This window comes from Pocillopora verrucosa, chromosome 9 (assembly GCF_036669915.1).
Source record: "Pocillopora verrucosa isolate sample1 chromosome 9, ASM3666991v2, whole genome shotgun sequence".
NCBI lineage: Eukaryota > Metazoa > Cnidaria > Anthozoa > Scleractinia > Pocilloporidae > Pocillopora > Pocillopora verrucosa.
The window spans coordinates 22,206,806-22,220,008 of NC_089320.1; the positions used below are offsets into that span (position 1 = coordinate 22,206,806).

The following is a 13,203-nucleotide window of genomic DNA, read 5'->3' on the forward strand; positions in this document are numbered from 1 at the left end:
AGTTCCTTCGGAAACATGGAGAATTAAGACTTTTCTTCGCTGTTCGTTTAAAATACCAAAATGGTAAGATTTACCAGACCTCCAGGGGCCATATCGGAATCAGAAAGAGCCTCAGGGTTTTCGTTCGTAGATTCCTCGTATAACATCTGGAAACGAGTGGCTCTGGGAGCGAAAGTTAAAAAAAATATATGGTGTCGTAGTGTTAAATGGTCAAGGTTCCAGAAAACTTCTTCCGATTTTCTTCTGTGATAACGTTTCAAAGTTCATTTTCGTATGGGTCATCGGCTTTAAAAAGTTTCGTTGTGAGAATCGTTATTGTTTTGGAATTTTTTTCTTGGGCGTAGAAAATTTCTTTCAATTGACAATTTTTCTCTTCCTCTCCCCCCTTCGTATTCTTTTTATATTCACACGCGGCGCGCGTGATTTCACAAATTAGCCGATACGTCAAAGAATTCTAACCTTGACATTGGGAAACTGACGTGGACATTTTTCGCGTACTTTTATTTTGTTTTTCGTTAGTTAGTTGTTTTTGAGCTTTCATTTGCGTGAATCTGTTACTCCTTTGTTTGAAATTTTAAGAAGCTTAAGGGTTCTTTATTTGAGACAAATATTGTGGTTCATTCAACAAGTTTAATACACATTTTCTACGGAGTTTGGACTCTAACCTCATTTTTCGTAAATGGATTTTTTTTCATTGGGGATGTGGAGCTGTTAAAATTACGATTCGACGAGCCCCTTTAAGTAAAAAAAAATAGAAATACAGAGATAAATCTCTCTGCCATGCTTACTACATATGACGTATATTATGACGTCATTATGGCTAAACTATCACTCTTCAAGTCTGCCTCATAAATTAGAATCCCCACGTACTCCTCCCTGAAAATAAATACAGGACGGCGAGGTAGGCCTGGGTACGCGAATGGGTGCGCCATGAAATCAAATAGTTACTATCCTCATCGGTGGAGTTGAGCAGTTGTGTTGGTTGCGAGACTTCTGTACGCTCTATTTTGCTGTTTGTTTCCGAAATGGCTGATCAGGGGGAAATAACGCTGTATGTGAAGGTACTGCACATCTTCTGAAGTGTATATTTTGAGTTTTTTGGTGATGGCTTGTTCACTGATCATTTCGTTTGTCGTCCAACAGGCCTCGACCATCAATGATTCAGAGTTCGGAGCGGACGTTTTTGCTCAGAGGTTCATGATGATGTTTGTCTTGAAAGATGTGCGGGTCAACATCCGCCTCGTGGATGCGATTAAGAGTAGAAACATGAAAAAATTACCAGCTTTGAAGCTATTTGAAAACGACCCTGTGGAGGATCCCGCGGAAATCGAGGCCTTGATCGAAAAAATCTCTCCCGATCATCCATTGCGAAGCGCGAACGACGAAGTAAACCATCTTGTGTTTAAAGGTGCTGGTAGTGGAGTTTACCACAAGTTCAATCAGCTGGCGAAGAACACAGACCCAAACACAGATGAAAGGCTTAAAGCGAATCTTATAGAGGAACTTGCAGCGCTCGATACCTTTCTTCGTTCGAAAAAGCCCCAGAGATTTCTCGGTGGCGAAAATTTATGTCTTCCCGACTGTATCTTGCTTCCCAAATTGTTGCACATCAAAGTGGTGGCCAAAGTCTTCAAAGATTTTGATATTCCCGAAGATTTCGAAGGCATTCATAAGTACTTGGATGCAGCTAGTGGCAAAGAAGGAGAAACTCCAGATATCAATGTCGAAGCGTTCACAAGAACCTCGCCATCAGATGAAGTGATAGTAGATGCCTGGTCTCGATGGATGAAGGTTCCCAATCCTCTACAGAGGCGAAAGAAGCCTTGATGATCATCGATTTTTGCAGAGACAGCGGTAATAAATGTAGTCTTAAAAGAACTGGGAATTAGGTCTGTATTAACCATAATTTGTGTGGATTTTTTCCGGTTTTTGTGAGCCAGTAGCTTTGTAAACGGCATACAAAAGAACAGTGTGTGTACACGTGTTTTATTACGAGTTTGATATTTACATCAACGTATTAGTGATTTGAATTCTAAGCGAATGCAGATTTAGAGTCCCGAATTTTCCTCTTGCAGTCTATTCTAGATTTTTGCTCTGGGGAATGATTACATTTATTTTATTTTTTTCTATCGTAATATTCAAATCGTTAAGTTTTCAATTCCTATAAAAATGTAGCTTTCTTTCATTCGTGCGTTTGTACAAGACACATATTTGTTGTTTGTACTGCGGTGTTCCGGCGAGCCTCTCCCGCCGTAATTTTTAAGCCCTTTCGTCTCGGGCGAATTGCGATCGTCAATGAACAGGGATGGACACGCGAGCCTGTGTTTTTTTCTTCGTTGCTAAGGCAAAATCCTTCTAGAATGAGGTTGAACGTGTACTGTAGTGTGTCATATTCGAAATACCTCGCATATTGAGGCAAGTTTACTGTTTATTTTACTAATTTACCTGTGATTCTTGTTTCTAAATTATTGCTTCGACGCCAAAATTTTTACTATCACTCCCTCGGAAGGATTAGGCATGAACGGGATTCTTCGGGTGAGGCGTCATGGCTCCATTGTTATCATTGTTTTTTTCGATTTATCAATATGATCTGGCTCATATGGTTGGATGTTTTCATGTCACGGCAGGCGAGCAATGCCTTGCTAAATATTGTTTGCGATATTATGTCTTCGCTGTCAGATTTTCTTTGTGATTTCCCTGTAATCAAATCCTGCTGCATGGGTAACAATTGTGACAGAAGAATACCGATGTGGCGGCTCACCAACAATTGTTTTCATTTTTGTTAGGGCTTGTGCTGCTATTAATAGTTCTAAGCTATCTTGAGCGTAAGTTACAACAAAGATGGGTCAGCTAAACTTCAATAAATTTTTTGGGGATTTAATGAGGGCAGTTTGTTTGCTGTCTGTTGGCTCCCAGTGAGAGACAGCTAGTATTATTACAATCTGGTTGCCACAGTTGCATGACCTAACATATTGGAATGTTACCCTGGGTTTGTTTAAACTTGTATTTGTGTCCCTTGTCATGCTCTTATTCTGTGCACCATTTAGCACTGTTTACATAAGCACAGAAACAAAAGAACCATTATCTTCAAAACCCAGGGTGAGTGCATGATGGAGAGAATTTAATTTTCCTGTGAAAGTAAACTGCTTTGTGATGTTCTAAATCATATTATATATTTACCTTGTAAACTCAAAAATTTTTGATTCTAGAAGACATTAGATAAAATAGACCAGAAGACTGAGATAATTGATTTCAAATGAAATTTAGAGAATATTTTATAACTCTTGCCCAAAAACTGCAGACCAAGAATGGTTTATAATGCAATAAAATTAAATCTTTCACTGATTGTGTAAATATTTTTGCCAAATACATGTGCACTATTGATCAAGAATGAAGTTAAGATACCAGTAGTAAGAATATTTTGTGTTTTTATGAAGTTATACTTGAATAACAGAGTTCCCAAAAATGGCAATATGCACAACCTAACTCGCAGAAAAAGTTTACTGCCATAATCTTACATAGTAATGCCTACCCTTAAAATGAGGTACTTTTTACAATTTATTTGTCATTAGGGAAGAAGTATTTGGGAGGCAATTGCATCAACCTGACCCTCAACATGAAAGCAAGGCTCTGTCCTTAAATGGCTTCTTAAACTGTCTATTATCAACCAAATCTGAGTTAAATAGTTGCACATGAGAGTACTTGCTAAGAAATTTCAAAAGCAGCCTAAAAATGGTTATCTCATCGTCAGGTGACTTATCACTTGACAGGAAGTCTGTCTTTGATATCTTGATATTGAATGTAAACAAGATCAACAGTCCGCTTTTCACAACTGGTAATTACCAGGAGTTTCAAGAAACAGGTCCCAGTTATAGGAATGCATCCTTGGGAGAACAAGCCCATAAAAATAATTTTGAGATGCGAGCCCATCCTGTGCAAACATGGCCTAGAATTTTAGATAACAGGATGTACCAGATACCAAGAGCCGAATATAGATACATGCCTCTGTACAAATATTGTTTAACTGTAGGTTAATATCTTTGATAGTTTAAAACAGCTTCTCATATTAAATGACTTAATGCTGAATTGTATTTCCAAGTGGGCAAAATGAAGCAAATCCTGTGTCAATTCTGACTGGATACTAGAGAGAGAGATAATGTGCTGTTTTTAGGTATCTCCTGACTTTTGAGAAAGCATACTTAATTTTGTTCCCTCAAAAAATGCAAAGGTCAAATTTAAAAGTAGTTGTAACTGAAAGAAAAAAGCTCAAACTTAAAAGTATTAATTAGCTGAAAGAAAAGTATTGCACGGAGCAGGCTATGTTCATTAACCCTCTAATGACCAAGCTTCCCTGACCAAGATGGATGGATATTTACCTCTTTCTTTTTCTTTGTTTTGTTTGTTTCTCTAAACCTAAAAATGACATATTTAACCCTTCTTACAAATATGGCCAGACCCAAGACAAGCACAATCTGGCTTCACAGCTCTGTTCCCAGAGAGCCCTTTAATGCCTTAGGTCACAAACAACTGCCCACTTCTGCTCCACTACTTTTAACCTTTCTAATGCCAAGAAGATGGGATAAACAACTAATTGTCTGGGAAATAATTTTTCACTGTTCACTGAAGGTGGATTGAGTGCCAGTTTCTTCTTGGGTTTTACTGAAAGGAATAATTACTAATAAAATTACTAACTACTTACTAATAAAAAGTTACAGGACAGTAGGCCACCAATTTTCCAGTTTTCATCATTAGCATATCTGGTATTATCAGGGTAATTGCATTTTTTTTTTATCTTGTGTAGTGCACATCTGTTTTATAATTATATAAAACCGGTTGTTTTTATTTTAATTTTTTGGTGAAACAAGGCTGTACTATAGATCTAACTAAGATTTAAGGAGAAGTTTTGGAGAAGGAGAGAAAAGTATGTGATTCTCCAGCAACCTAGGTGGGCTATCACCGCAGTAAACCAATGCAAAGGACAGCCTAATGCATTAAAATAGCCACAAGTTTACTAGTACAAAAACAAGATTGGTTTTTGACCAGTCAGAAGGTGGGTAAGATCTCATCAATTTCATAAAACATTCAAATCCTCAACTAAACAACTCAGCAATCCTGGGACATAAATCCAAATCTCGAAATCTGGTCAAATCTCGACTTAGATAAGTCATACAGGTCTGCTACGAAAACTAGCCTTTCGATCTAAGAAAAACCAACATTCCCACTCCTTTTGACTTACTGTGTATATTTCAGTCTGAGAGTCGATGTCTTTCACGGAAGTGTTCCACGACCAGCGGTTTCAATACCTTTCGGCATACGTGGCAACACTGATTCACTCCTGACTGGGCAGGGGATGTTTAATTTTCAATAAAAATGAATACCTTTTTCAGCCTTAAAATACACGATATTTCTTTAGTGTGAGAAATTAAATACTGGACATAATTAAATAAGTTCAAGTGACAATAAAACTACGAAACGACAATATTTGAGGACATTTTTGGCATTAGCGTCAGATCTTTTGTTTTCGTCATTCCCCTCCCCTCCCCCCACCCTCAACCTCTGCTTCAAATGGAAATTTAATACTATTCCGATAGCATTAAGGGAAGGGAGAGCTAGCGTTTGTTAGTTGCGACAGTCTGGTGTGTCCTGATTTTTTTCTCTTTCCTTAAGATGGCCTTGAGCAGTGTTTTACGGCTAACGAGGATGCATGTTTTGGGATATCTGGCGATTGCAGTTTATTTAATACATTTAACAGGTATGTACGTATTTTGTCAAATCGACGTGTCCTCTTGATCACTGCTACAGACAACGTCTACTGTGTCGGTGAACTAAATTTGATTATCAGGAAATCTGGATTAAAATATTCGGACTATCTCTTTCAAATCATCACCATTTAAATTAGTTTGTTATAAACCATTAACATAGATTAGTCGGATCAATAATCGACAGCACGACCTGTAACTATTGTACGAATTTTATGCTCGCTTCAACAAGCGGCTGTCGACATAAAGCGATATACTCCATACAGCCGCAGTGATCGGAAAGATAAGGAAAATTTATTTGTACACTCAAAGTAGGCCTAATATCTGTTAAGTATAAAGTATATTTCAGTGTAGCTTTCTTGAAACAGAGTATATGCATCTGTATCTATGTTGGAAGTTTCATGTTATTCCAATAACTTCTTGGAATCTACACTTGTTACTGGGGACCATTTTTTCTTCAAAGTGATGTTTAAACGAATAAAAATGATAATCTGAGCGTGAACAAAATCCTTAACAGATCTATTGAAATGCGAAAGGAAGTAGGTGAGTTTTCAATATTTTTAATCAGCACTAAGCGTCAGCAAACACAGTAGTTTATGAATAATTCCAAAAATATTTGCAAGTGTCATTACCACGTCATTGGTGAACTAATCTCGTTTCACACCCGGAAAGTGATCCAACGTGACCAATAAAAATATGAACAAATCTTAGGCATAATACAAATTTTTTGAGTTGAATTTTTATCAATTATTATAATTTGTTTCTCAAGGATTTATAAATATATATATATATATATATATATATATATATATATATTGATTGTATATATATATATATATTGATTGTATATATATATATATTGATTGTATATATATATATTGATTGTATATATATATTGAGATAGGGAAAAGACAAAGAGACTATACTTTCATCTCTACAAACCTGTTTCATGGTTGCTCACTCATCAGGGGATTTTATTGTCAAGAATATTCATAACCATCGTTTCTACACTTAACAAATTTGCATAATAGGTGTGGTAGTAAATTTAAATGTATCATTCAGTTGTGCAGTTGGGCGTTGTTTCTGTGGCGGCATGAGGACACAACTTCATTTCTAAAGGGGTTAAGTTTCTAAAGAAAATATGGTGCTACATCAGTGGGAGTATAGCAGGTAATTTAGTGTTAACAACCAAGTTGAAAATCTTATCTGGCCACTGTAAAGAGTACAAAAGCTGACGTTTCAAGCATTAGCCCCTCATCAGAGCAATTGGCAGAGGGCTAACGCTCAAAAGGTCAGCTTTTTTACTCTCTACACTGGCCAATTTACGTTTTCAACTCAGTTGTTAACACTAAATTACCTACAAGTTCATTACGTTTATTGAATGATGATAGGTAATTTTTCTTTGAGTCAGAGGTTGCATCTTTTGCTAGCGCTGTTGAAGGGTGATCTTGATGAAAGGATGCACCATGAAATAAAGTGGTCAATGTTATTTTCTTTAAGGGTCCAGATATGTTTGCTGGGATTGGTAGAGTTTCTGTGCTATGTTTCAGTGGTGCTGCTGTCATGTGATGGTGGCTTGGTAGATTAGTGAATGTTCTTCTGTTAGCAGTTGCAAGTTTTGCTGTCTTTTGTGTTGGTGTTATATGCAGTGTCATTGATGTGTTTGGTTGAATTTAAAATGCGTTTGTTGTGGTTGTCGACAATCTGTTCCAGTAGATTGTTGTATGTTAACAGTTCTAGTTTGTAAAAGTTCATTCTTTTATCATTGCTGCTGACATGGTGGAAACCACAGCAAAACATTTGATCCCAGTGCACTCTACATTACACACCACCTACAACTAACAAATGGAAAAACAGACAATGGAACAACATACTCTGGTACAACCCCCCATTCAGCAAAAGCATCAGCACCAATATCAGACACAGATTCCTTGCCCTAGTAGACAAGCACTCCCCTAAAGACCACAAACTTAGAAAAATCTTTAATTGTAATACGATCAAGATCAGTTACAGCTGCATGAATAATAGTAAACAGACTATCAACAACCACAACAAATGTATTTTAAATTCATCCAAACACATTGACAACACCACATATAACACCAACATAAAAGACAGCAAAACTTGCAACCACGGACAGAAGAACCCATGCCCACTTAACAGAAACTGTCTCCAATCATCACTAATCTAGCAAGCCACTGTCACACATAAGGACAACAGCACCACCAAAACATACATTGGACTTACAGAAAACAACTTCAAGACTAGATACAGAAACCAAATCGCATCATTCTGACATGCAAAACACAGAAACTCTACCAATCCTAGCAAACATATCTGGACCCTTAAAGAAAATAACAATAACCACTTAATTTCATTAGGGTTAACAGAGACTGCCTCCAATCATCACTAATCTAGCAAGCCACTGTCACACATAAGGACAACAGCACCACTAAAACATACATTGGACTTACAGAAAACAACTTCAAGACTAGATACAGAAACCAAATCGCATCATTCTGACATGCAAAACACAGAAACTCTACCAATCCTAGCAAACATATCTGGACCCTTAAAGAAAATAACAATAACCACTTAATTTCATGGCGCATCCTTTCATCAAGATCACCCTACAACAGCATAAGCAAAAGATGCAACCTCTGCCTCAAAGAAAAATTACTTATCATCTGCCTACCTGAATTATCATCACTCAATAAACATAATGAACTTGTGTCCTCATGCTGCCACAGAAACAAAGCATTACTGCATAACAATTGAACAATGCATTCAAATTTACTACCACGCCACAAATTTGTAAAGTATATAAATGATGGCTACAAACATTCTGGGCAATAAAATCCCCACATGAGTGAGCAGTCATGAAACAGGCTTGTTGGGAGGAAAGTACAGTCTCTTTATTTTTTTCCTATCTCAATATATATCGCACTCTACTTCTACCTATTGAGCACTGTACTACAGAAAAATCCAAACACAGACCTCCTATATTTAATTTTTGTCAACTCAAAGGTTATCAGAATTTAGTTTGCCTAACTTCTTAAGGGATTTTCCACAATATGTCTTAACTCTATCCAGTTCTTGTTAAATTTGTTTAATTCTGGCTTTTGCAATTTTTTCTATGATGTTCATTTAACCATAATTTTTAATGGTTGTCACAAGTTGCCTACACTAACATGTGTTTGTGAAGTTTAATCTACTGCTGTCTTTCAAAAAAAATTTGACAAATTTATTTCAGTTGGAAGTGAATTTTGTGTGGTATTGCCCTTTCCAAAGGTTAAAAAAATGTATTTTTCTTTCTTATTGGTGGAACAGATTTCCACACCTGTTAACATAACTTGTAAAAAGCAAGATGTGATATACCTACACATATTCACTCTGATAGGTGGCATAATAATGATTACGACTTACAAATTGGACTTGTTTGTGTAAGATGAATATGTGAAATTTCCTTTTCTTTTTTTTTTCAAGAGATAATTCCTGTGACCCTGTAAGGAATGAAGCAATTGAATTCAAATTATTTTGATCTCTTGAATATCACTGAGTCACGAGAAAATTTAGTGGCTAGCTGTAACTTGAAAGGCAGTCTGTACTAGACATATTTTTATTTCTAAATGAAAATAATGATCAATGCAAACTTTTTTCTTCTCAGCTATATCAGGTCAAACTACCACAGCAGAATCTATAAGCAATTCAAGTACTACTTCCACACCTAGTACAACTACAAAGATACTACCATCCACAACGACAACGCCCATCCCAAGTTCCACTTCAACTAAACCAACCCCAACAACAACATCAGCTCCTGTCACTACTGAGCCTGGCACAAAGGAAAGCAGTAGAAAGTTTGATGGTGCCTCATTTGTTGGAGGAATAATTTTGGGCACTTTTTTGACTGTGATTTTTATTTTAGTGTGCAAGTGGTGGCAGGGTAGGAATAAGAGCTATCACAGTTTGTGAGTCAAGCTGATGAGCTATGGAAGGCTCTGCTCATGCTGACAGTGAACTATGATATTTTATTGGCTGGTTTGCCATTTTGTATTTTTTGAGGAAATTTTATGGAGGAGGAAATGTGGGAGAGCATTTTATGGCTAGCTAATGGTAGAAGTGAATTATTCTGTTTCTTTTGGTTTGTATTGACTTACATGATGGATTACTCTGGGAAAGCAGGTCTACTTGAAGTTACATTAAAGAGTAGATGAAAAAAAGCCTTAGTGACTTCTGATTGACTACATTCTCCTTCCAAATTGTTTTGTAGTCTCTTGTGAAACAGATGGGAGAAGTAGATGTTACCTCAAAATCACTAAAGCCTTTTTTCCACACTTCGTTTCAGTCAAAAATTATTTCTGTCCATCTCTGTGCCCATCAAGTGGCTTTAGATTTCATGATGCCTAAGATCTTCTTATAATTTAAATAGTTTCATTGTCATATATTCTTGACAATTTTTGTTTTTCTTTTCCCCTTAAATTACATAAGTATGGTTCATATTATTTCCTTTATTAAAACTTTTAGATGGAGTTTTTTTTTGTTCAAAGTGTTGGCCAAAATTTTGTTTTTTTGTGAAGAAAAACCAAATTTGTCAGAAGATTTCAAGTTTCAAAATTGCACCATGGTAAAATTAATGGTGTTTCCTAAGAGGGATCCCTTAAGAAATAACTAACCAGGAATTAATACAACTTAGAGATAAGAATAATAATAAACACTGTTTTCTAGGATTTTCTTCAACAAAGCACACTGTACATCATCAAGGAATTGTGTAAACATGTTGTTTAAGTTGAAGGCTACACTATTAAATTACTCTATTATAATTGTAAAAGGTAATTGAAAAGTTTTCAAGTTAAAATAAATAAACTAACATATTTTCTCGCATAGGTTGTGCTGAATACACTTTATCTTTCTGTCAATATTGGTTGTAGATTGTTTTCCTTTCCCATGGCTCTAACAAATTGTTTCAAATGTGAATCACATATTTGTTCCTACAAGAAATGTGTGCTGGATCAATCGATAAATTTCAACTCTAAAAAATCCTGGAACACTCTGTCTTTTAACATATGGGATAGTGATTTGTGTTGCACTGATCACTTCCCTTTTTCCCTGAAATAGTCTGCTGCAGAGTAAAAAAGAGACAAAAAAAACATTAGTATAGTGGCAATCTTGATAACCAGAGGCAAGTATGGGACTCTATTTCTTCAAAGTACTCCAAACAAAATTAAATTGTCATTTTTCATGCAAACAGGTAGTAAAACTAACCTAGTTTTTCAACTGCCTCAACACAAATACTTGGACTCATTTCTGGTGTATATGTGCCCACCAACAGCAAAGTAGCTGTACGCACCAAGATTATTCCATTGTTTTCCTTTCAAAGAAAAAAAGCTTTTACTCATGCAATCTTTGTTCTAAATAACTTTTATTAAAAGCAAATGATTCAAATAAATTAAGTAGTACTTGTCATAAATAAGGTACAAAATATGGCATGTATGGTGATGTTATCAAGTGACTACTCTTCCAGACTTGCCAGCTTTACTTCCATATTCATAGTTATAGGTATACAAAGCCATAATTCAACATGAATAACTTTGGGACAAGCTTGGCATTTGGAACAAACTTCAAAAACAAGTTTGGCAGGTGCCTGTTGAGAATTATGTAACAAGGAAATTTAATATATTAAAGTTCACACGGCAACCAGGTGGACAATCAGACATAGTTTGATGCTACACTGGTTTGCAGATTTAATGAATGTAACCAAAGAAGTTACAATTCATGAATTGTAACTTCTTCGGTTACATTCATTAAATCTGCAAACCAGTGTAGCATCAAACTATGTCTGAAGGAAATTTAAATTTATAAGCATGTTTCTAAAACTGCTGCCTTCACAAGTCAAGTGGGAATATACTGACATATCGAAGCTTACGTGGGGTTCTAATAATAATAATAATAATAATAATAATAATAAAAAAGATTGGTATTTATGAACCTGAGATCTATTTTGCAACTAGAAATGGTTGCTACTCTACATGTACAGCTAGAGGATTTGCATATAACTTGAAGCTTTAGGCATGTTAGTACCCAGTAGCCATTTGTTTTTCATTATTTTATTTTTAGATATGAACTTACATTTCTTGCATAAACAGAGAATCTATCAGCCCTAACACATTCATAAATTGTGTCCCATTAGTACCCAGTAGCCATTTGTTTTTATTTATTTTATTTTTAGAAATGAACTCACGTGTTTTGCATAAACAGAGAATCTATCAGCCCTGACACATTCATAAATTGTGTCCTGGAATTTAAGGCCCTCCTTTCTGGCGTGAGCACTGTTTGTAAAGGAATGAACCAATGCATGTATATTGTCCAAAGATGGCTGAAAATCAAAATATTTACACCATACACACAAATATTTAGAATCAAAACAGCAAAAGTGTAAGAAACATATGTATAGCATTAGCCAAACTCCAAATCAAATGACTCAGGTTCAACTTCCATCTAAGTCGCTGACCTGAAATCCTCACAACGGATAATAAAAAGGCAGTGCCAAACTGTTGGGGGAAATTGACAGAATTCTTACTTCCCCCTATAGAGAAATTCGCCCCCGTCAAATCGACTGCCAATTTCTTTTCAATTTTCCTCCTTCTGAGGGCAGAAAGGTGTCTGACAATGATAATGAAGAAAAATAATATGCCAATTCCGCGTTTTGATAAAGGAATTTCAGTGTTTGCAAGAAAGAGCCTTACACTTGCACACAACAAACGCCAAAGAGTTTGACTTTCTTGCAAACAGAATATGGCGGCAATTCTTAAACATCGTTTTCCACTAATATAGGGCTATTACAGCCTTACATCGCATCTAAAAACAGTTATAATAACACATTTAAAAGTAATTTGTCTTTCTCTTAGTCTACAATCTTTGCAAAAAGTACGCTATTCTTACCGAAAAGCCGACAGTGCTGGCTCGGAGAGAAGTGTCCTTTCGTCGAATTATAGCACAATGTTCAACGTGACCCGTTGCTATCAAAGAATCATGAAGAAGGCTTTGAAGCTGATTCATTCTGGAAATGAAGTCAGTTCTACAACATGGTGACTAAAATGACTAGAAAAGCTTGGTTCTTCTCACATCTTTACGAGGAAAAGGCGAAGTTGGACACTGACTACCAACTGGTCGACGATTTCCATAAATAATACTAACAGGGGTAGGGTAGAGATAACCTGCTGCTGATTCTAAACATTCTTTCCAAAGGAAAATAAAGAAATGAAACTGAATAGATGTGGCTTTTGCGTATCGTTCTCCAAAAATTTTGAATATATGCATACTAGGATAAAGTGATTTTGCAAAAAGATTGAATTCATGAAAATAAGTATCCAAAGTCACCTACCCTCCCAAGGGAGAAGAACGTTTGCAAAACACAGCTGATTCGTTGCCAAGGGAACAGTTC

General features: G+C 36.1%; 2 protein-coding genes across 3 annotated transcripts; one reads left to right on the plus strand and one right to left on the minus strand.

Annotated features, from left to right (window-relative positions):
- Positions 1 to 909: 909 nt before the first annotated feature.
- On the plus strand, positions 910 to 3,345 carry LOC131783834 (chloride intracellular channel protein 1-like). The gene is made up of 2 exons (XM_059100609.2): positions 910 to 1,061; positions 1,144 to 3,345. Exons 1-2 carry the CDS (start codon positions 1,026 to 1,028, stop codon positions 1,825 to 1,827), a joined length of 720 nt encoding a protein of 239 aa, XP_058956592.1. The 5' UTR covers positions 910 to 1,025; the 3' UTR covers positions 1,828 to 3,345.
- A 6,483-nt stretch (positions 3,346 to 9,828) lies between these two features.
- LOC131783844 (profilin-4-like) lies at positions 9,829 to 13,012 on the minus strand. 2 transcript variants are annotated; one of them, XM_059100622.2, is made up of 4 exons: positions 12,702 to 13,012; positions 12,001 to 12,135; positions 11,025 to 11,130; positions 9,829 to 10,878 (listed from the first exon to the last, which is right to left on the minus strand). In XM_059100622.2, exons 1-4 carry the CDS (start codon positions 12,816 to 12,818, stop codon positions 10,853 to 10,855), a joined length of 384 nt encoding a protein of 127 aa, XP_058956605.1. In that variant the 5' UTR covers positions 12,819 to 13,012; the 3' UTR covers positions 9,829 to 10,852. The 2 variants fall into 2 exon arrangements, with proteins under 2 accessions (XP_058956605.1, XP_058956604.1); XM_059100621.2 differs by having other exon boundaries at positions 9,829 to 10,881; positions 12,702 to 12,997.
- Between the last annotated feature and the right edge of the window lie 191 nt (positions 13,013 to 13,203).